At 45.8% G+C, this 24,039-nt stretch overlaps 1 protein-coding gene across 1 annotated transcript in view; it reads right to left on the bottom strand.

The window, feature by feature from the left end:
- Positions 1 to 23,726, bottom strand: part of LOC141171802 (5-hydroxytryptamine receptor 3A-like) — a 29,393-nt gene extending 5,667 nt beyond the window's left edge. The window contains exons 1-6 of the mRNA XM_073655439.1: positions 23,631 to 23,726; positions 20,867 to 20,911; positions 18,688 to 18,797; positions 4,218 to 4,387; positions 2,694 to 2,851; positions 984 to 1,194 (exon numbers count right to left, since the gene is read on the bottom strand). Coding sequence (XP_073511540.1) covers positions 984 to 1,194; positions 2,694 to 2,851; positions 4,218 to 4,387; positions 18,688 to 18,797; positions 20,867 to 20,911; positions 23,631 to 23,726 — 790 coding nt within the window. The remainder of the gene's footprint in view (positions 1 to 983; positions 1,195 to 2,693; positions 2,852 to 4,217; positions 4,388 to 18,687; positions 18,798 to 20,866; positions 20,912 to 23,630) is intronic.
- Between the last annotated feature and the right edge of the window lie 313 nt (positions 23,727 to 24,039).

Below are 24,039 nucleotides of genomic sequence, written 5' to 3'. Positions count from 1 at the left end.
TGGTCGGCTCCCATGAAGTCCACTTTGGATCAAACAACGACGGATGGTGCGATCTGACACTGATGTTCCTTGAGTTTGAAATTCACCTTTAATCTTTTTAGAAGTTATACTGGGCTCTTTTGTTACCATTCGTATTATCCATCTCTTTGATTTGTCATCAATTTTCCTCCTGCGGCCACGTCCAGGGAGGTTGGCTGCAGTCCCATGGATCTTATATTTCTGAATAATATGTGCAACTGTAGTCACATGAACATCAAGCTGCTTGGAGATGGTCTTATAACCTTTACCTTTAACGTGCTTGTCTATAATTTTCTTTCTAATCTCCTGAGACAGCTCTTTCCTTTGCTTCCTCTGGTCCATGTTGAGTGTGGTACACACCATGTCAGCAAACACAGTGAGTATCTTCTGCCCTATATACAGGCCCACTGACTGATTACAAGATTTTAGATACCTGTGATGCTAATTAGTGGACATAACTTGATTAAACATGTCCCTTTTGTCAAATTATTTTCAGGGGTACCATCACTTCTGTCCAGAACTATTTCATGAGTTAAATTTTTTTTTAAATTCTGTGGAAGCAGGGTAGAAAAGCAATGTCTGTCATTCATTTGTTCATTTTCATAGATTTTTAATTTATTATTACTTTTGTCAGATTCAAGTTATTTCTGCGACCCTTGTGGGTTTTTCTTTCATTAAATGAGGGGTACCAACAATTTTGACCACGTGTGTATGTGAGTTCAACCAACCCATCAATAACAGGGTCCAGATATGCCATAAATGTACCAGATGGTCACTTATTTATTGTACTATTTTCGGACACAGACAGACGAGGGCCCCTGAGCAAGAACGGCTCTTTGCAGTCCAATATCTCATCATAATGAACATCACCACCTGCTTTGGAGGTGTAACTGGCCCTCTTACCTCTCGGGCCCCTGTGCGACTACACAGGTTGCACCAATGATATGTCCGTCCCTGAATCATACCTATTATAGGAGTAGTGTGGGCTGAAGCCGGTAATGTGTCCGTAACGATGATAAGAAAGACCGAGTAACCCAGCAGGAGAGTGATCTTGAATGTAATCCTTTCTCCACTCTCTATAGGGAGGTAGAATCCAATAATGTCCAATGCCATGAGAAAGATGCTGGGTATGATCAGGTTTACCAAATAGTACAGGGGATGTCTCTTAAAGATTATCTATGGAAAACAATTGCAGATTAAACAGTGATAAAAGAAGAAACAAATAAACTTATGGCACGTTTAAAAAAAAAAAAACTTTTGACAGGTCATAGAGACATGGGGGTTCACGTACTGAGATCACCACTAGCCAGCAAAATGAAAGAGATGAACGTTACTCTCCTGTGACACTAACTAAGATAGAAGCAAAATGAGCTGATACCCTTCTGTAAGTAAGTGAATAGTAATAGTACATAAAAATACCACAGGGTACATCTGACGCCAGGTGAGGTTTTAATATTAGAGGATAGGATGTCCCGATTGGGTACACCTTGCTGCGGTGGGATGATTTTTATGCCTTTTCGATCAAAAATAGTGTTTACTAGGTACCCTATGTTATTTACTATGTACTTACTTACTGCAGGGTATTTGCTCATTTTACTTCTATCTTAAGTTTTGTCTGTTAAATGGCCACAGTGTGACGCTAGTCACTACTCAGGGACAAGCCGTGACGCTGGATAGTCAAGAGGTCTGGGGTCAGATACCAAGAGGGTTCATCATATATAAAGAAATAAGGCAAAGGCATATTCAGAGCACAGTCCGAGGTCAGAATTCCAGGAAGGTAGCGGATCAAGACAAAGGGGCAAGGCAAACAGATGGTCAAAGGCAAGGTCCAAAGTCGGGCAACAAAGATCAAATATAGGAACACAGAGAAAAGAGCAAGCGCACATCATTTGAGCAAAGCTACCACTTGCACTAATTGGAGGCATAGTGCCAGCTAAATAGCCAGATAATCACTCAAATAATTCATACATGGAGGAAGTCCCAGCACTTCCCAGACCTGATTGGATGGCTGAACTGCCACTCAACACACTGACAGCTCAGCACTCCCCCGCCTCCGATTAGATGGCTGAGCTGTACATCACCATAATGACAGCTCAGCACACCCCTGTCCTAGATTGGATGGCTGAACTGTCACTTACTGCTTCCAGACACACCTATAGGTGGAATCGTGACACACAGTGTGAACGTGCTTCTATACATTACATGTATACCAAATTATGCTCCAGCTCATTTTTTTGGTTCTTTTGTGACACTGAATTCCAAACTCCAGAGTAGACTTTCAAAAGAGCTGTGCCTGACATTACAGATATGTTATGAAAAACGGCCTATATCCTGAGTCTAAAACTAATTTTCCAATTCTCTGTTAGAGAATCCGGACTTTATTTTTTAGAGCAGAAATAATTTCCCCATGTGAATAATAAATAATGTGTAATACTTTATTTTTCCTGTGGGGGAGCTGTAGCAAAACTATAAACTCACTGCCAAATTCTCCTACAGTTCAGAGCTTATCTCTAGGGTCTCTCGGTGTAGGACATCCTGCTGTCAGCATATATGGAAGAGGCTTTCTAATAAAGAAGCATTATCCAAGCGGAAAACGGATATGTTCAGACTCGTGGATTAGCTTCAGATTACAATGTAACATATTGTATCAGATTACATCTTCTGAGTTTACTCACATTGAACGTTAGCACTGCGAACTCTTCGTCTTCGTCAATCTCTAGTCTGTAGCTGGAATATACTTTGACGAGTTCCCATTCTCCTTGATTGTAAAATGTTCGCAGATCCTTCTTCGCATCATCTGCTGTTCTCCATGTGGACATATTGATGTGTTCAGCTGAGAACCAAAGAGGCGAGAACAAGTCATGCTATCCACAATCAGACTAGTCATCGAGGAGTTTGATTGTTTTCTGGTGTAAAACTATTTGAAATGTCTCAAACTTTTTGCACAACTTGAAGTTGAGCAAACATTATTTGACTTTTGGCATTTTTAACTCCAGTCCGCCAAAGTGGTAGGTGCTTGGGTGGGACAGGGCATGGCGAAGCCCTCTCAGTAAATTTGTCATAATTTGCACCACAAAGCTAGCTGGAGTAACATTTCTGGTGGAGGCGCACACCAATTGTAAGATGCACCAAATTCATTAAGAGTCATATGTCTTTTAATGAATTTGGAGCATCTTTCTCCAGAGCACCTTTCGGTAGGAACCTGCAAGCAAAACATCAATCTTGATGATTCAAGGCCAAAATCTGAAACAAGTTGCCCAACCTCCCAAGAGCCATCTATAACACTGGGGTTGTTCTTTTCTGCCAGATCGGTTATTGTGTAATATCTGCACCCCCTTTATCTACACCCATACATGTATCTAAGGCTGAGAGATAACTGTTAAAGGGATTGTCTACTATGTCTTTATTTAAGCAAATGTGCTGAGGACATGACTTTAAGGCACTTACTAATATCTAAGTATTACAGGTTCTCCTCCTTCCTCACAGACTGCACTTTTCTTTTGTTCTCACAATGGCCGTTGACGGAGGAGCATGTGACCAGACCTGTCCATAAGCATCCTCCAATAAACACTGCATATGGTGAAAGCTGGTTTTCTGTTGGAGGAGGCTGACGGGACAGGTCTGGTCACATGTTCCTCAATCAGCAGCCATTGTGAGGATAAGAGAGTGGTGCAGTCTGTAAGGAAGGAGGAGAACCTGTAAGGCTAGGGTCACACCAGCGTATATTCTATCATTCAAGAGAATCGGGCCTATTATGCTAATCATACACTGATCAGAGTGTGATCCAATTTGCTCGGAGGAGGAGAAGATGGAGAAAAACATGTCTCCATCTTCTCCATTTCGTCAGTCTGTGAAAATCATCCCTGGTGACATCTGAGTTAAGCCTGTGTTTTCAACGGACTTGTTGACTTGCATGGCCGAGTGGGATCTGATAATTGGATCCAACTAGGACATGCTGCAAATTTATCCTCGGACTGGCTCAATCCAAGGAAAATATTGGACATGTGAACGGCAACATACAATAACATTGGTTCGAGTGCAATCTGATGTTTTGTCGGATCACACTCAGACCGAAAATACAGTCGTCTGCACGAGTCCTAACTCCTAACACTTAGATATCAATGAGTAAATTTTTCATGTTATGTCTGTATAAAACCTAGTGGTGGACATATGCATTTCAGGTAAAGTTTTGGACTTACTTGTGTGTAGTTGGCTGCGAAAGCTGAAAGTACAGTTGTGGACGTCAAAAGGGAAAAAGTAGGTGTGGAACATGCACATGGTGGATAACTTGTTTGTTTTTTGATATTTTACCAGTCCTGTGTTTTTGATGTAGACAAAACTATGTCCTAAGGATTTACCCGAATCCAAACTGTGGAAAGAAAAACATCTCCATGTGATTACAATACTGGCTCAATATTGGATGGTGCTCAGGTTTTATATAGACCTGTCCATATGTTTCCATAAAGACACAATACTTAAAGTTTGCATCACACCATATAGATTGTGATGGATCTCCGTGGGTAAAGTTTGGCTATTAATGGTAACCATTAGCAGCACAGTACCCCCTCAAGGTGGTGCATCTCTATGATCTCCGACAGTCCAATTAATGGAGTCACTTAGGTACCTGGAAAGGTTTATGGCAATTAGATCATGAATCTTGTATCTTCACATGGTATTTAAACATAAACTTAAAGGGATTGTCCAGGACTTTGATATTGATGACCTACCTTAATGAAAGATTATTCAGACACTTGGAGGAACCACATACCAGAGGGCAGAGAAAACGCTTCAATATTTAATTTGATTTTTCTCATATCCATGATTCTCAATGCATTATATGAGCTATTAAGAAGAGAAGCAACGGCCAAGGACTGTAGTCTATGGGGATCCACTAGTTTATATGGAGAAGTCTGGGGTCAGGAGTAGTGTTGAGCATTCCGATACTGAAATATCGGGTATCGGCCGATATTCGCGGTATCGGAATTACGATACTTAATTCCGATACTTTTGCAATATCGTATACCGGAATCGGAAGTTCCCATAATGCAATGAGACATTTTCATTTTATTCAGCCAATGAGGATCCTAAGAAGTGTGGGCACATCCTGTTAGGCATGTAGGCATCTTAACTAATGGCATGGCTGTGATTGGCTGCTGAAATGATGTCATGATGCACTATAAAAGCCACCGCCGCCATTTTGAGCTCACTCTGCTGTGAATTCAGTTAGGGATAGGACGCTGTTGTTCTGAGGGACAGTTTTAGCTAACTATTTGCTCTATACTGCTTTACCCAAGCTACTTTCTAAATCACTGTGCCTTGCAGTGCTAGTGCACAGTTCCCTGTGCTGTTCACCGCTGTCTGCAAGGTCTGTGTGTGTGAGTGCAGCTCACGCTGTAGTGTGTGCTTCAGCCAAGTCTGGTTGTAGTGCACTCAGTGTGTGTCACTGCCTCATACATTGTCCTTTTTTGCCAATTCATAATTTTTCCTGATATCTCCTATTAGTGTGGTGGTTCCATCTGTATTCAGCTAAATTGGTTCCAAACACACTATATAGGAGTAGATAGAGACATTTTTTTCCGTCTTGCAGCACTAGTGCACAGTGCTCTGCATCTGTACTGTTCACCGCTGTCTGCAAGGTCTGGTGTGTGAGTGCAGCTCACCCTGTAGTGTGTGCTTCAACCCCGTCTGGTTGTAGTGCACTCAGTGTGTGTCACTGCCTCATACATTGTCCTTTTTTGCCAATTCATAATTTTTCCTGATATCTCCTATTAGTGTGGTGGTTCCATCCGTATTCAGCTAAATTTGTTCCAAACACACTATATAGGAGTAGATAGAGACATTTTTTTCCGTCTTGCAGCGCTAGTGCACAGTGCTCTGCATCTGTACTGTTCACCGCTGTCTGCAAGGTCTGGTGTGTGAGTGCAGCTCACCCTGTAGTGTGTGCTTCAACCCCATCTGGTTGTAGTGCACTCAGTGTGTGTCACTGCCTCATACATTGTCCTTTTTTGCCAATTCATAATTTTTCCTGATATCTCCTATTAGTGTGGTGGTTCCATCCGTATTCAGCTAAATTGATTCCAAACACACTATATAGGAGTAGATAGAGGAGCCTTTCTGCAGCCTTGGGCCCTGCAGCCCCAGCCAGATTAGTATTAGCCTATTTTTTGCAGCCTCATCTATTGCATTGTAGGTTACCTTCCTACATTGTAATAGCTACAAAAAGTTTGTGATACTATCGTTATTACATCTTTAGGCACATCCAGTGTCTTTTTGTGACAAAAAAAAACCTAAATAAAGTTCACCAAACACTCCACTTTACAGTTGTGTAGGCCACATTAGCTCATATTAAAGTCTAGTCCACACTTTATAAAATTAGTGTTTCTTATACCTGTTAGCAGCTGTTCAGGAATAAGCACACTAAGCCCTTAGTACTTTTCTGCCTATCTTTATCAGTCTACCAAGATGAAGAAGGCAGGGAGTAAGGCATGTGGTCGTGGGCGTGGGCGTGGGCGTGGAGTTTCTGCAGGGAGAGGACGTGAGGATTCTGTGCCTGCAGGGAGAGGACGTGGGGATTCTGTGCCTGCTGCGGGCACCAGTGACTCAGCATCCCCCAGTTTTACCAGGGAACAGTCCTTTATGCGCAGCTTTGTAGGAGCTAGCCGTACCCCACTGCTGCGCGAGGACCAAATTGAAGCCGTTGTCGGATGGATGGCAGCTAACGCATCGACTTCAATTAGTTCCAGATCCTCTCAGGTCCTGAGCACTGAAGAGCACCCATCTGTCTCTTCACCACCTGCCAAATTGCCCAGGCAGTCAGAGAGCCCTGGACAGGAGCCATCTCTACTTCTGTTCTCTGAATCTCTTGGCTTGGAAAGAGGGGGCCAGCCAAGCAGAATTCGAGAATTTGAAGAAGAGGTAGTATGCAGTGATGCGCAACCGTTTTGTCTCTCTGAATCTGAAGAGGCGGGTGGGCCAGTGCCTATGGTCAGCAGCACACCTCAGTACGCATCTGATGATGAGACTCAGGTGTCACTTTCTGGTGCGTACTGTGCTGTCGAGACTACCCAGGAGAAGCAGTTGTTTGAAGAGGGTGGTGTAGATGATGAGGTCCTTGACCCATCATGGCGTGAGGGACAGGAAGGTGGTGGGAGCAGCTCTGAGGAAGAGATTCCCCGAACGGCCCAAAAAGGAGGGAGAGGGAGGGGGCAGACTTGGTTGCCTGTAGCCTCCACTTCGGCACCCATTAGGAGCATGGCTCTTCCAAAATCCAAAGCGGGCGCTCCCAAGACTTGCAGTGCCTGGTCCTTTTTTGACACAGTTGCAGATGACATTTGCTTTGTCAAATGCAAGCTGTGTAATCAGAAGGTGAAAAGAGGAAAAAGTGTCAGCAACCTCAATACCACAAATATGTGGAAACATGTGCGGACCAAGCACGTGGTGGAGTTACACAAACACACTGAAGACCTAGGCCAACCTACAGCGCCACCTACCACCTCTTCAGCTCGTGTTGTAGCCTCTTCCTCCAGCTCACACACAGCTGGTTCGGCTTCCTCACAGGATCGCCATGGAAGAATCTCTGGCACTGTTGTACAGAGACACAGTGTAATTCCACCCACAGCACCACTTTCCCAGTCATCCTCACACTCCCAGGCCAGTCTACAGCCATCGTTAGCACAGGCATGGGAGAAAAGGCGCCCATACTCGGCAAACCACCCCCGAGCACAGGCTCTGAATGCTGGCATTGCTAAACTACTGGCCCTTGAAATGCTATCATTCAGGCTGGTGGAGACTGACACATTCCGTAACTTTATGGCATTGGCAGTCCCACAATACAACGTGCCCAGCCGCTTTTATTTCAGCAGGCAAGCCGTCCCTGCCCTGCAACATCATGTGGAGGGAAAAATTAAACATGCGCTACAAAACGCCGTCAGTAGCAAGGTCCACCTGACCACTGATGCGTGGACCAGTAAGCATGGACAGGGACGATACCTTTCCCTCACTGCCCATTGGGTAAATGTTGTGGAGCCGGGTACAGATCTTGAGAGTGGCGCTGTACGTGTCCTGCCAACTCCAAGGATTGCAGGAATCCAGTCTGTACACATTGACTCCTCCTCATACTCCAGTTCCTCTGAATCAGCGCTGCAGGAGCCGTCACGGTCTACCTCCACATCGACCCGTGAACGGTTACCTGTTATGATGACCGATATGAGCACAGCCGTGGCCAAATGTCAACAGGCCGTATTAAAATTAATTTCTTTGGGGAATCGAAGCCACACAGCGCAGGAGCTCTGGAATGCCATCAAGCAGCAGAGTGACGTGTGGTTTGTGCCAGCGAATCTCCAGCCAGGCATGGTAGTGTGTGACAATGGCCGAAATCTGGTGGCAGCTCTGGGCCTAGGCAACCTCACTCACATCCCATGTCTGGCACATGTGCTCAACTTGGTCGTGCAGAGTTTTTTGAGGGACTATCCGGATCTTGATGCACTGCTTCACAAGGTCCGCATAGAGTGCGCTCACGTGCGGCATTCCAGCAATGCAAGATCACGCATTGCAGCTCTGCAGCGCCGATTATGTCTTCCGGAACATCGCATCATATGTGACCTACCCACCAGGTGGAATTCAACGTTACATATGTTGGAGAGGTTGTGTGAGCAGCAGGCAGCAGTAATGGAGTACCAGCTGCAGCAGGCGCAAACAAGTCGCAGTGCGCGCCGTTCACACTTCACCACCACTGAGTGGGCCTCTATGAAGGACATTTGCCACGTTTTGCGTGCCTTCGATTATTCCACGCGGATGGCGAGTGCAGATGATGCACTAGTCAGCATGACTATCCCCCTTATCTGCCTGCTTGAAAAAACACTGCAAGCACTAAGGGACGAGGTTTTGGAAGAGGTGGAGGATGAGGAGTCACAAATGCCATCTGCTTCTCTACAGTCTGCGCAACGTGGTTCCTCACAAAGGCCTAGGCAGGGGACACTTTGTGAGGAGGATGAGGAGGAGTCAATGGATGAGGAAGACATCTGTCCAGAGGAGGGAGGTACACAATGCTCTAGTAGTCAGTATCTAGAGCGAGGGTGGGGTGATGCAGAGCAGGCAGAGATCACGCCTCAAGCAGGGGACAGCGTTTCTTGGCCAGTTGGCAGTCTGCAGCACATGGTTGATTTCATGCTGCAGTGCCTGAGAAACGACCGCCGCATCGCCCACATTCTCAACACGGCTGATTATTGGGTGTCCACCCTCCTAGATCCTCGCTACCGGGACAACTTACAAAGCCTCATAACACCGCTGAACCGGGAGCGTAAAATGCGGGAGTACCAAGACGCACTGGTGCATTCCATCATGTTCTCCATTCCAACCGAGAGCAGTGCTGCTAGTGCTTTACAAAGCAGCTCAGTGCGTCGAGGCAGTGGAGGAAGCTCTGCACAAAGAGGGAGCAGAAGCAGCGCCTCAGCACAAGGCAAGACCAGTATGGCCGAAATGTGGCAAAGTTTTGTGTCCCCGCCGCCACAAATGTCTACACCATCACAGACGGCTCCAGTCAGCAGGAGGCAACGTTTCCGTCAGATGGTGACAGACTACATGTCTTGCCCTCTTAGTGTACTCCCAGACGGCTCTTCTCCCTTCAAGTTTTGGGTCTGTAAGCTGGATACATGGCCAGAGCTTAGTCAGTATGCACTGTAGGTGCCAGCTTGCCCTGCTGCTAGTGTATTATCGGAACGCGTCTTTAGTGCTGCAGGTGGTGTACTAACAGACCGTCGCATGCGACTATCCTCCGATAACGATGACCGGCTTACTTTTCTCAAAATGAACAAGGCCTGGATCTCTCATGAATTTGCCAGTCCTCTTCCAGAATAAATAATTGGTTGGCAACAGTATCCAGGTCTCCTGTTCTGTTCATGTTTCTACCACCTGAACTGTAATCACTGAGCTCCAACACCGCCAGTTGGCGCTCGGAAGTGCCGTCTGCACAGTCAACACTTGCTACCATGTTATTGGGGTTCAGTTACGTCAGCTGTTCCCCTGCTGTGCGGATGGCAATTTCTCCTGCTCTGTCCACATTCTCACTACTACAGATTTTAAAGTTGCTCCAATTACACCTCTGGCTCCTCTGTTTTCAGTATTATCCCTGAGCTCCAACACCGCCAGTTGGCGCTCGGAAGTGCCGTCTGCACAGTCAACACTTGCTGCCGTGTTATTGGGGTTCAGTAACGTCAGCTGTTCCCCTGCTGTGCGGACGGCAATTTCTCCTGCTCTGTCCACATCCACTGTACTACTGATTTAAAACCTCCTCCAAATACACCTCTGGCTCCTCTGTTTTCAGTATTATCCCTGAGCTCCAACACCGCCAGTTGGCGCTCGGAAGTGCCGTCTGCACAGTCAACACTTGCTACCATGTTATTGGGGTTCAGTAACGTCAGCTGTTCCCCTGCTGTGTGGACGGCAATTTCTCCTGCTCTGTCCACATTCTCACTACTACAGATTTTAAAGTTGCTCCTATTACACCTCTGGCTCCTCTGTTTTCAGTATTATCCCTGAGCTCCAACACCGCCAGTTGGCGCTCGGAAGTGCCATCTGCACAGTCAACACTTGCTGCCGTGTTATTGGGGTTCAGTAACGTCAGCTGTTCCCCTGCTGTGCGGACGGCAATTTCTCCTGCTTTGTCCACATCCACTGTACTACACATTTTAAAGTTGCTCCAATTACACCTCTGGCTCCTCTGTTTTCATTCTTATCCCTGGGCTCCAACACCGCCAGTTGGCGCTCGGAAGTGCCGTCTGCACAGTCAACACTTGCTGCGGTGTTATTGGGGTTCGGTAATGTCAGCTGTTCCCCTGCTGTGTTCACGGCAATTTCTCCTGCTCTGTCCATATTCACTGTGCTACTTATTTAAAACTTGCTCCAATTACACCTCTGGCTCCTCTCTATTTTTATTCTTATCCCTGGGCTCCAGCACCGCCAGTTGGCGCTCGGAAGTGCTGTCTGCACAGTCAACACTTGCTGCCGTGTTATTGGGGTTCGGTAACGTCAGCTGTTTCCCTGCTGTACGGACGGCAATTTCTCCTGCTTTGTCCACATCCACTGTACTACACATTTTAAAATTGCTCCAATTACACATCTGGCTCCTCTGTTTTCATTCTTATCCCTGGGCTCCAGCACCGCCAGTTGGCGCTCGGAAGTGCCGTCTGCACAGTCAACACTTGCTGCGGTGTTATTGGGGTTCGGTAACGTCAGCTGTTCCCCTGCTGTGTTCACGGCAAATTCTCCTGCTCTGTCCATATTCACTGTGCTACTTATTTAAAACTTGCTCCAATTACACCTCTGGCTCCTCCGTTTTTAGTATTTACCCTGGGCTCCAATACCGCTAGTTGCTGCTCAGAAGTGCCGTCTGCACAGTCAACGCTTGCTCCAGTGTTATTGGGGTTCAGCAACGTCAGCTGATCCCCAGCTGTGTGTCCGGCAAATTCTCATGCTTTGTCCACATCCACTGTACTACGGATTTAAAACCTCCTCCAAATACACCTCTGGCTCCTCTGTTTTTAGTATTTACCCTGGGCTCCAGCACCGCCAGCTGGTTCTCGGCAGTTCCATTGGCTCTTGTACCTTCTGCTACCCATCCGGGTTCCAGTACCGTCAGCTGGTCCTCGGTAGTTCCATTTGCTCTTGTATCTTCTGCTACCCATCCGGGTTCCAGTACCGTCAGCTGGTTCTCGGCAGTGTCTTTGGCACGGGTACTCCATCCTGCCCAGCCTGGTTCCAGCACGCCAGCTGTTTCCGGGTAGTGTCAACGTCACTTTGCCTCCAATGCGTTGTCCTGTCGTGTTGCGGTCGGGTTAGCCGACTCTATGGTGCCTGCAGTTTAGGTGACTCCTATGTGGGCTGCGGGATCTGGCAATGAAGGCTGGTTCCATAGTGCCAATAGGACAAGCACCCCCTGTAGGACTGTGGGTTTTGGTAACTGCGGCCGGCTCGCGGCCTTGAACTTTTTTTTACATGGGTACCTTCTGCTACCCATCCGGGTTCCAGTACCGTCAGCTGGTTCTCGGCAGTGCCTTTGGATTAGGTGCCTCCTTCTCGGTATCCAAGTTCCACCAACGTCTGCTGGTCCTTGGTAGTGCTTTCTGGCACAGGTACCTCCTGCTTAGTAACCGAGTTCCAGTAACATCAGCTGGTCCTCGGTAGTTCCATTGGCTCTTGTACCTTCTGCTACCCATCCGGGTTCCAGTACCGTCAGCTGGTCCTCGGTAGTTCCATTTGCTCTTGTATCTTCTGCTACCCATCCGGGTTCCAGTACCGTCAGCTGGTTCTCGGCAGTGTCTTTGGCACGGGTACTCCCTCCTGCCCAGCCTGGTTCCAGCACGCCAGCTGTTTCCGGGTAGTGTCAACGTCACTTTGCCTCCAATGCGTTGTCCTGTTGTGTTGCGGTCGGGTTAGCCGACTCTATGGTGCCTGCAGTTTAGGTGACTCCTATGTGGGCTGCGGGATCTGGCAATGAAGGCTGGTTCCATAGTGCCAATAGGACAAGCACCCCCTGTAGGACTGTGGGTTTTGGTAACTGCGGACGGCTCGCGGCCTTGAACTTTTTTTTACATGGGTAACTTCTGCTACCCATCCGGGTTCCAGTACCGTCAGCTGGTTCTCGGCAGTACCTTTGGATTAGGTGCCTCCTTCTCGGTATCCAAGTTCCACCAATGTCTGCTGGTCCTTGGTAGTGCTTTCTGGCACAGGTACCTCCTGCTTAGTAACCGAGTTCCAGTAACATCAGCTGGTCCTCGGTAGTTCCATTGGCTCTTGTACCTTCTGCTACCCATCCGGGTTCCAGTACCGTCAGCTGGTCCTCGGTAGTTCCATTTGCTCTTGTATCTTCTGCTACCCATCCGGGTTCCAGTACCGTCAGCTGGTTCTCGGCAGTGTCTTTGGCACGGGTACTCCCTCCTGCCCAGCCTGGTTCCAGCACGCCAGCTGTTTCCGGGTAGTGTCAACGTCACTTTGCCTCCAATGCGTTGTCCTGTCGTGTTGCGGTCGGGTTAGCCGACTCTATGGTGCCTGCAGTTTAGGTGACTCCTATGTGGGCTGCGGGATCTGGCAATGAAGGCTGGTTCCATAGTGCCAATAGGACAAGCACCCCCTGTAGGACTGTGGGTTTTGGTAACTGCGGCCGGCTCGCGGCCTTGAACTTTTTTTTACATGGGTACCTTCTGCTACCCATCCGGGTTCCAGTACCGTCAGCTGGTTCTCGGCAGTGCCTTTGGATTAGGTGCCTCCTTCTCGGTATCCAAGTTCCTCCAACGTCTGCTGGTCTTTGGTAGTGCTTTCTGGCACAGGTACCTCCTGCTTAGTAACCGAGTTCCAGTAACATCAGCTGGTCCTCGGTAGTTCCATTGGCTCTTGTACCTTCTGCTACCCATCCGGGTTCCAGTACCGTCAGCTGGTCCTCGGTAGTTCCATTTGCTCTTGTATCTTCTGCTACCCATCCGGGTTCCAGTACCGTCAGCTGGTTCTCGGCAGTGTCTTAGGCACGGGTACTCCCTCCTGCCCAGCCTGGTTCCAGCACGCCAGCTGTTTCCGGGTAGTGTCAACGTCACTTTGCCTCCAATGCGTTGTCCTGTCGTGTTGCGGTCGGGTTAGCCGACTCTATGGTGCCTGCAGTTTAGGTGACTCCTATGTGGGCTGCGGGATCTGGCAATGAAGGCTGGTTCCATAGTGCCAATAGGACAAGCACCCCCTGTAGGACTGTGGGTTTTGGTAACTGCGGCCGGCTCGCGGCCTTGAACTTTTTTTTACATGGGTACCTTCTTCTACCCATCCGGGTTCCAGTACCGTCAGCTGGTTCTCGGCAGTGCCTTTGGATTAGGTGCCTCCTTCTCGGTATCCAAGTTCCACCAACGTCTGCTGGTCCTTGGTAGTGCTTTCTGGCACAGGTACCTCCTGCTTAGTAACCGAGTTCCAGTAACATCAGCTGGTCCTCGGTAGTTCCATTGGCTCTTGTACCTTCTGCTACCCATCCGGGTTCCAGTACCGTCAGCTGGTCCTCGGTAGTTCCATTTGCTCTTGTATCTTCTGCTACCTATCCGGGTTCCAGTACCGTCAGCTGGTTCTCAGCAGTGTCTTTGGCACGGGTACTCCCTCCTGCCCAGCCTGGTTCCAGCACGCCAGCTGTTTCCGGGTAGTGTCAACGTCACTTTGCCTCCAATGCGTTGTCCTGTCGTGTTGCGGTCGGGTTAGCCGACTCTATGGTGCCTGCAGTTTAGGTGACTCCTATGTGGGCTGCGGGATCTGGCAATGAAGGCTGGTTCCATAGTGCCAATAGGACAAGCACCCACTGTAGGACTGTGGGTTTTGGTAACTGCGGCCGGCTCGCGGCCTTGAACTTTTTTTTACATGGGTACCTTCTGCTACCCATCCGGGTTCCAGTACCGTCAGCTGGTTCTCGGCAGTGCCTTTGGATTAGGTGCCTCCTTCTCGGTATCCAAGTTCCACCAACGTCTGCTGGTCCTTGGTAGTGCTTTCTGGCACAGGTACCTCCTGCTTAGTAACCGAGTTCCAGTAACATCAGCTGGTCCTCGGTAGTTCCAGTGGCTCTTGTACCTTCTGCTACCCATCCGGGTTCCAGTACCGTCAGCTGGTCCTCGGTAGTTCCATTTGCTCTTGTATCTTCTGCTACCCATCCGGGTTCCAGTACCGTCAGCTGGTTCTCGGCAGTGTCTTTGGCACGGGTACTCCCTCCTGCCCAGCCTGGTTCCAGCACGCCAGCTGTTTCCGGGTAGTGTCAACGTCACTTTGCCTCCAATGCGTTGTCCTGTCGTGTTGCGGTCGGGTTAGCCGACTCTATGGTGCCTGCAGTTTAGGTGACTCCTATGTGGGCTGCGGGATCTGGCAATGAAGGCTGGTTCCATAGTGCCAATAGGACAAGCACCCCCTGTAGGACTGTGGGTTTTGGTAACTGCGGCCGGCTCGCGGCCTTGAACTTTTTTTTACATGGGTACCTTCTGCTACCCATCCGGGATCCAGTACCGTCAGCTGGTTCTCGGCAGTGCCTTTGGATTAGGTGCCTCCTTCTCGGTATCCAAGTTCCACCAACGTCTGCTGGTCCTTGGTAGTGCTTTCTGGCACAGGTACCTCCTGCTTAGTAACCGAGTTCCAGTAACATCAGCTGGTCCTCGGTAGTTCCATTGGCTCTTGTACCTTCTGCTACCCATCCGGGTTCCAGTACCGTCAGCCGGTCCTCGGTAGTTCCATTTGCTCTTGTATCTTCTGCTACCCATCCGGGTTCCAGTACCGTCAGCTGGTTCTCGGCAGTGTCTTTGGCACGGGTACTCCCTCCTGCCCAGCCTGGTTCCAGCACGCCAGCTGTTTCCGGGTAGTGTCAACGTCACTTTGCCTCCAATGCGTTGTCCTGTCGTGTTGCGGTCGGGTTAGCCGACTCTATGGTGCCTGCAGTTTAGGTGACTCCTATGTGGGCTGCGGGATCTGGCAATGAAGGCTGGTTCCATAGTGCCAATAGGACAAGCACCCCCTGTAGGACTGTGGGTTTTGGTAACTGCGGCTGGCTCGCGGCCTTGAACTTTTTTTTACATGGGTACCTTCTGCTACCCATCCGGGTTCCAGTACCGTCAGCTGGTTCTCGGCAGTGCCTTTGGATTAGGTGCCTCCTTCTCGGTATCCAAGTTCCACCAACGTCTGCTGGTCCTTGGTAGTGCTTTCTGGCACAGGTACCTCCTGCTTAGTAACCGAGTTCCAGTAACATCAGCTGGTCCTCGGTAGTTCCATTGGCTCTTGTACCTTCTGCTACCCATCCGGGTTCCAGTACCGTCAGCTGGTCCTCGTTAGTTCCTCAGCTTTCTTGTACCTTCTGCTACATTTCCAAGTTCAAGCTTTTTGAAATGGTTCTTGGTAATCACTCTGGATCTCCCTGACGAGGACCCTGAAGACGAGGACCCCGAAGACAATGACCCAGAAGACGAGGACCCTGAAGACCACCCCGAAGAAGACGAGGACCCTGAAGACCACCCCGAAGAAGACGAGGACCCTGAAGACCACCCCGAAGAAGACGAGGACCCCAAAGACGAGGACCCAGAAGACCAACCCGAAGAAGACGAGGACCCCGAAGACGAGGACCCCCGAAGACGACGACCCTGAAGACCACCCCGAAGAAGACCAAGAAGATGACCCTGAAGAAGTTGACCAAGAAGACAAAGAAGAGAAGACAAGCACCAAGATACAGAAGAACAAGAGACAGAAAACCAAGAAGCAGAAATACAAGAAGCTGCAGAACAAAAAGCGGAAGAACATTAAGCATAAGACTAAAAATCAGAGCAAAAGATAATATCTAAATTATATGCAGAAGATGACTAAGCAGTGTATGGGGGTGAGTCCGTTCCTCCTCGTGGTGCCCCTGGAAAAGACCTGGTGCTGCAGGCCAAACTGAACGCGGACAAATCCTGTTGTAAATCTTTTGTGACGGGCAGAACGAAAGGTGTAATGTCCAACCTTTTATAGATAACAACTACAGGAATGCCTGTCACAAATAAGAATATGATGAAGAAGAAGAATATGAAGAAGATGAAGAAGTAGAATATGAAGAATGTAAAAAAAAGAATAATACGAAGAAGGTGAAGAAGAAGAAGGTGAAGAAGAAGTGGATGAAAAAGATGCTGAGGATGATGAAGGAGAAAGTGTGGGAGAAGTAAAAAAGAAGGTGAAGAGCATGGAAGTAGTGAAACATAAATATCTGACAAAATATAAAAATACTTAACATAGTTAATATTTCCGTAACTCAGAGCATAATAAAAAAATAGTAATTCCTGCTATTCCATTTGACTGGGCTAAACCTCTATGCCTTTATTGTCTCCCCCACCTCCCCCAATACATTCTACATTATTCTTAGTTGTTTTCCTTCATGTAGAAATAACCTACAAGGAAAGAAAGGGTTTATTTTAATTCCGATATTTATGTCCCATTGACTTGCATTGGTTTCCGGTATCGGAATCGGCGATATCCGATACTTTTTCGGTATCGGTCCGATCCAATCCGATCCGATATTTCCCGATATCGGAAGGTATCGCTCAACACTAGTCAGGAGTGGTCTTCAACAAAAGAAGACTCTTCTATCGCACCATGTTTCCTATACATGAGTCTGTTTACTACTCGGTCTACTTTTGGAGAAGACCTTCCCTGACTTCTCCATAAAAATGATTCTGTCCCCCTGGACTACAGTCCTATGCCTGACGAAGGGTTCATCACCAAGCATTTTCTTTGCTTTCTGAGGTGCAGTTCCTAAAAGTGTATGATTAATATTGAAGAATTCAAGAGCAAAGTGGTCTACTCTTTTGGAACAAACACTCAACTCTTTCTTTGCACCAACTAAGGGTTGAGCAACCAGGACCTAGTTCATCTGCCCGTAGGCAAGGTCATCAATCAAATCACTGGAGGTCAGACAAGTGTGAGTCCCAACGATGAACTGTTAATAAGTTCCACAGGTGTACGACCCAGAACATCACAAATGTTAGCATTTTGACACACACTTTGGCAGAAACATTACATCACTTTGCTCTATTCATCTTATGCATCTGTGGTATGTTACTTACCATAAATATGTGTTTTTGTTACCTGGTGTAAATGCCGCTGTTCTCCTGAATCCGGCGCTGTTCTCCTGAATCCGGCGTTGTTTTTCTTGTGTTCTTGCTCCTCTCACTTCCTGAGATATGACCTCCTCTTCCCTGTATATAATCCTAATATGTTTAGTCAACTGGGCATGATCCTAATGAAGATACCCACAAAGAAAAGTAAATGATCACGCCCCCTTGGCTTAAAAAACTAGATTTTCATAAAGGGAAGAGGAGGCCATATCTCAGGAATGGAGAGGAGCAGAGACAAAAGAAAAACAGCGCCGGATTCAGGAGAACAGCGGCATTTACACCAGGTTAAAAAAAAATCCTATTTATGGCAACTCACAGGTCGTGTATAAAGACACAATTGAGTATGTTAGGCTATGTTCATTTTCCGTATTTTTTTTAATATGTAAATAAGAGGCTGCATTTTACACCCTTTTTTCCCAGACTGAATTTGAGAACTTCAGCATTTTTGAAAACTGCAACAAGTCAATTCTTTCTGAGGTTTGCCAGCGTTTTATCACCCATAGAAAGCAATGCGAACATGAAACAATGATGCAAAAAAAAATGCAACAAACGTTTTTGCAGAGTTTTTGGTTAATAAAACTATCTTTATTAAATATGTACTGTAGATAAAGCACAAATGTAATCCGCACTCAAAAATGATGCAAAACGTGCATTTTGAAAGTAGCATTTTTACTGCCAATACGGTAGATTTTGGCTGCAGAAGAAAAAGAAAATGCAGCAAAAATGACGTTTCTTAAGAATTTCTGTTTCAATGTGTACAAAATCTTAACATTTACATGTTAGTGTACATTTTGGACTTTTATGAATCAGCTTGACAGGACCATTACATGTTATTCTGCTCCTCTGGAATATGATAATCTTACATATAAAGCATATTTTTACAATATAGAAGTATTTCTATTTTAGTAATTTAAACAATCTCAATATCTTCCTTGATAAATCGAGCTGAAATGTGACCTACATTAAAGAATACCTTCCCTACATTTCTTTTTTCTGTTTCTTTGTGTATAAAGAATGACAGAACGATACTCACAATTCACTGATCATTATATCCGGGACCCAAATGTTCTCACTAGGAATGGAAATAATAGTCATATTGTCAAAGTCCCTTGGATTCCACTGGAGAAATTCATCTTTCCAATACTGAAAAAAGAAAACAAAATAAACGTGTATACAAAGAAAGTAATACAATGTGTAACAGTTTGTGCTCTGATTATAAAGAACTGTTTCAATCAGTAACAATTTAAAGTCATCATTAATTTTACAAGGACGGTTAGGGAATCTGTCAGCAGGATTTTACCTCCCCAACTATTTATATGTGCATGTCGTTCTTTCAAAGACAAGTCAAGTAATACTTTTACATGGTCAGTCCGCTCCTCCTTTACTGAGAAATCAGCATTTGAATTGATATGCAAATGAGGCTGAAGGGCTATGGTAGATCTGAAGCCTTTGTCACTCCAGCTCTATTCCCCGCCCAAAATCACCTCCTCCTGCTTGACTGACAGCTTCTATGCTGTGTGACTAAAAGCAAAGGAGCCGTCAAGCAGGAGGCGACGCTGGGCTGGAGTGACAGAGGCTTCAGATCTACCATAGCCCTTTAGCTTCATTTGTATATCAATTCAAACACTGATTTCTCAGTGAGGGAGGAACAGACTGGTCATGTAAAGCTATTGCTGGACTTGTCTTTGAAAGATGTATATGCACATATATATAGTTTAGGGTGTGAAATCCTGCAGACACATTCCCTTTAAAGGGGTATTGTCACAATTCCTCCACTCAGTGTGGTGAGTGACAGTTCAGCCATCCAATCTGGGGCAGGAGCATGCTGAGCATTCAGTATTGTGATAGACAGTCCAGTTTCCAATCAAGACCGGGGCGTGCTGAGCTTCCTACAGGGGTCCCCAGTTTTCAGTGATTCCCTGGTTAGTTAGCTGTCTGTCTGCCTCTCATTACTGCCAGTAGTAGCCTTACCTCAGTGGTGCATGTTTGCCTTGTTCTTCAGTTTTCTGTCTCTGATCTATTGCTGCCTGACCCTGGACCTTGCCTCTGACTATCCGTTTGCCTAGCCCCTTTGTCTTGATCTGCTACCTTCCTGAAATTCTGACCTCAGACAGACCTGCCTACGCCTTTGCCTTACCCCTTTTTGTTTATGACGAACCCTCTTGGTATCTGACCCCGGACCTCTTGACTACCCAGCCTCAAGGCTTGTCCATAAGAAGTGACTAACATCACAGGTATTATTATTTTATAAGGCTGTAACATATCAAGGTTCCTTCTGCTTTTCTTCTCTGCATGGGCAATTCCGGTCACCTACTGTGCAGAGAACATAGTGCCATGGACTCTTCATCATGAATATTGGTGGGAGTTCTGATAGCTGAATACCCACCAGTGAGGTTGTGATGTTATATTCCAGCCATTATTCCCTTTAAACCTTTTGTATACATGTTTGAATACAATGAAATCTGTTTGCTATAAGTGCTGGAAACGCTCCTGCCATATATGCTATATGTACACATAGGGGCCGATTCATTATTCCATTTGAACTTTTTTTGTCTAGTTTTTTGGTACTTTACACCTGTTTCTTTTGTGATCAATTCTAAAGTCACTTGCTTATAGGTTCGTCTGCTGTGTTGGGTTTTTTTTTTAGTTTGAATTACTTTGCCATTGTGGACAGGGTTTGGGGTTCTCAGATGTGTTCACATGATTCATCATTTGTGATTTTTCAAAAAGTCGCACATTTTTTGTACAAATGGTCCTAGAGTGATTTTATGAATACCAAAAATTCTCCCTCTCCCTCATCCCTCCGCATTTTGTGCAACATTTTTCTAAATGTGTGACTTTTTTTTTCTGTAAAACAACATAAATGAGAACCTGATTATACAATTGCCACTAAAGTGAGGCAACAATGTATAAAGTGTAAGAAGAGTCGTAGTCATTAGTTTCCTCCTTTGTGAAAGTTAAGATACTAAGCCTAAACACTAAATTAAAGTTACATTGCTGATGGTGAAATGACATCTATAACTATAAAAAAAACCTACAAGACCACCCAAGTCCTAGAGGTGGGGCACCACTTGTCAGAAATGTATGGCACATCCTCTGAATAGGCATTAAAAAAAAATATTTTTTTAAAGAAAAAAAACTTTAAACTATTCCAACATTCAGTAAACTTTAATTTAGAAAAAGTTGATAGAGATCTGTATCCATTTTCTTACCCTATTATACAAGAAGTAGGTGGTCAGCAGCTGATTTTTCTCATCCTGTGAATTGAAACGTTTTGAAAATTTTAATAATCATTGTGTATTTTTAGCAGCGCAAAATTGTTGGAGTATACCGTAAATTACTTATAAGGCCGCCCATAATCTGTATCCTCCATATATATCCGAACTAAGCTCTCATTGTCTTCAACATGTAATCTCCAATCCTTCCAAGACCTCCTTCTTTCCTCCACACTTGTACGTTCCAGACCCAGTCGCCTCCAAGACTTCTCCCAAGTATCACCCATCCTCTGGAAATATGTACCCCAACATGTCAGATTATCCACCACACTCTGAACTTTCAGACGGAACTTGAAAACCTATTTCTTCCAGAAAGCTTACAGCCTACAATGACCCCGATGCCACCTCACCACCACTGGAGCTGCCACCTCACCACCACCGGAGCTGCCATCTCACCACCACCGGAGCTGTTGCAACCACCCAGCCTACTGTCTCCTCCGCATTACCCTATAGACTGTAAGCCTGCGAGGGCAGGGTCCTCATCTCTCCTCTGTACAAGTCAGTCATTGATAGTTTATCCATTGTAATTTATATTTGCATTTTTTATGTAACCTCTTCTCATGTAAAGCATCATGGAATCAATGGTGCACTAAAAATAAATAATAATAATTGAAGATAAAATATATAAAACCACTGTAATCAGTACACATAATACAGGAGCACCATGATATGACTGGGAAGATTGGTAAGATCCATTGGGTGCATGGCCAAAGCCTTCAGTCAGTTTGCAAGTACTTTTTCCATACATCTGGAAATTGGATATCAGTCTGTTTTGCAACTTGATTGACAGATACCTTTTTTTGCATAACTATGGTGAACAGTCTTTATCTAGAGTCGGGGGTCTCTTGGTACGCCTAAGATCCCGCCAAGTCAAATTTTGTTTCAAAGCCACTGACATCTCTTAGCCCATCCTCCCATGCCTTTGTAGGTCTCAGATATGCTACTGTCTGCCATGGTTTTGCTTCACCTATTCATAATGTCCCGGAGACCATGTGAACATCTAGATATTTAAGTTTTTAAAGACGGTTTACCAGCTTCTGGACTTGTTAGCCAGTTGAAGAAACAAAGGGAAGACAATATAAGAAAACTGTTGTTGGAAAGAAGGAGAGCAAAGTTTAAGAGGTTAAATTTGGAAATCAACAAGTTGAGAATAAGGTTTAGACTGTGGTCCACCTTGTGAATTGATGTAAGGGACCAGTGTGAGAGGTCAAAGGAGAGAAAAATACTATCAATTTGAGTTAGCTGAATGGCATATGTCAATGGGAATATTGAAGTCACCCATAATAATGGTGCACTGTCACTTGAATGGAAGACTAGGAGCAGGGTGATAAAGTGGTCAATAGTACAGGACCTAGTGTTCAGTAGATGATAGCAACCTGGATGTTGGAGGGAGAGCACATGAGGACATTGACAATGTTAAAAGAAGCAAACGTAAAATATATGCTACGAATCGCGGTTCTGTGCTCCCACCTGGGAATGGAGCAGATCCGGTACTACGCTACTCCGGTCGCAAGTGTTGCCATTGTCCTGACCCTGGAGGAGGAGCTACTACACGTGAAGGGAAACAGTCCCAATCTTGTTGAGAGTCGCATTCTGGTGTTGTGGGATGTGTGAGGACGCGGTACGCCGTGTCTCTCACTAATTTCTCTGCCTGGGGAAGATGGGACGCTGTCTTCTGCAGTTGCCAGGCAACACAGGATGCTGTTGTGTCTGGTACTGAGCAGTGGTGGGATTACGTTCAGTTGGCTGCTGAAGCTAGCAGGGAGTGGCTGTCTGGGGATAACTGGGTCCTAATCAACGCCTGATCATTAGGCGGGCTATATAATTCTATATAATCCTGCTCCCTGCTCAGTCCTTTGCTGTTTATTGCAGTTCCCTATGTGCTTGGTAGTGCGTGGAACTAGATTTTTCTAAAAGGTAAAAAGGAGGATAGTAGAAAGGAATAATTATTTTCTCTGTGTAGGATGTTGGAGAAAATCAAACAGCTTCAAGACTAGGGAGACAAAAATTGGGATGATGAAGATGAACAATTCTGTTTGGTTAAGATAAAGGGGCTCTACAGCGAAAGCAAGTTATTGTGCGGATAGGTGATAGCTTGCTGATTGGTGAGTGTCCAACTGTTTGGAAGCACACCAATCTTCAGATTGGGAAATTTTTATCCCCATTATAAAATGGAGCATCAGGTTGCATACTCCACAGCTGTTTCATTTCTTCTCTATGGGGATGCCAGAAAAACTGAGTTCAGCAGACCCATAGGGAATGAATAGAACCAGCGGTCAAGCATGTGCCCTGTCCCTTCATTTTAATGTGGAGAAAAGTTCCTCATTCTGTGGATTGGATTGGGCTGAGTGGTCAGACCGCCACCAATCGATCAATAAGTTATCATCACCTATTCTTTAGGTAGACTCATCTAGAAAGCAAATTGAGCAAAGAAAAAAGTTGTTATAGCAGTTATCCTTAGTTCCTTTCTGATTTATATACTGCAGTCCCGATTTTGCTGAGAGCAGGAGTGTAGTGGGCTGGAGTTTAGATAAACCCTGCAAACTCCCAGTGCAGCAGAACTTTCCAGATTTTGCACAATATAATGTAAGTGGATTAAATTCTGGTTTAATTCTCACCTGCACACTTATGAAGTTGCACTTAGGGATGATGCACATAAAAGCCCATTTTATATAGATGCTCAAAATATATATATACTCACCACAGAGAGAATAGAGTAAATGGTTATGTCTATGTGGACATTGGTGACCTTTTTCCAGTCCTGGACCGGCCTCACTTTGGCTTCATACCCATTCATGAGGGAGTGTAGAAGACGCACTTCGGTTGACATTGATTGCTTAAAGTTAGAAGTTTCTTGGGTTCCTTAATCAGAAACATGATTATTTGTAAATATATTATTATACTAATTTCCAAATACAACAACTATGCCAACATTTTTATGCAATAAATGAATTTTCCACACTTAGGCTAGGATCAGAATACCATATTTTCTCACCCGAGAGAATTGGGACGATTATGCTAATCACACTCTGATCAGAGTGTGATCCAATTTTCTGGGATGAGGAGAAGATGGAAAAAAATCTAAATTTTTTCCCATTCTGTCAGTTCAG

The sequence above is a fragment of the Phyllobates terribilis genome, unplaced genomic scaffold, assembly GCF_046119375.1.
Source record: "Phyllobates terribilis strain yellow unplaced genomic scaffold, ASM4611937v1 Scaffold_12__6_contigs__length_324123572, whole genome shotgun sequence".
In the NCBI taxonomy this organism is placed as follows: Eukaryota; Metazoa; Chordata; class Amphibia; order Anura; family Dendrobatidae; genus Phyllobates; species Phyllobates terribilis.
This window is presented reverse-complemented; position numbering and strand designations above follow the sequence as displayed.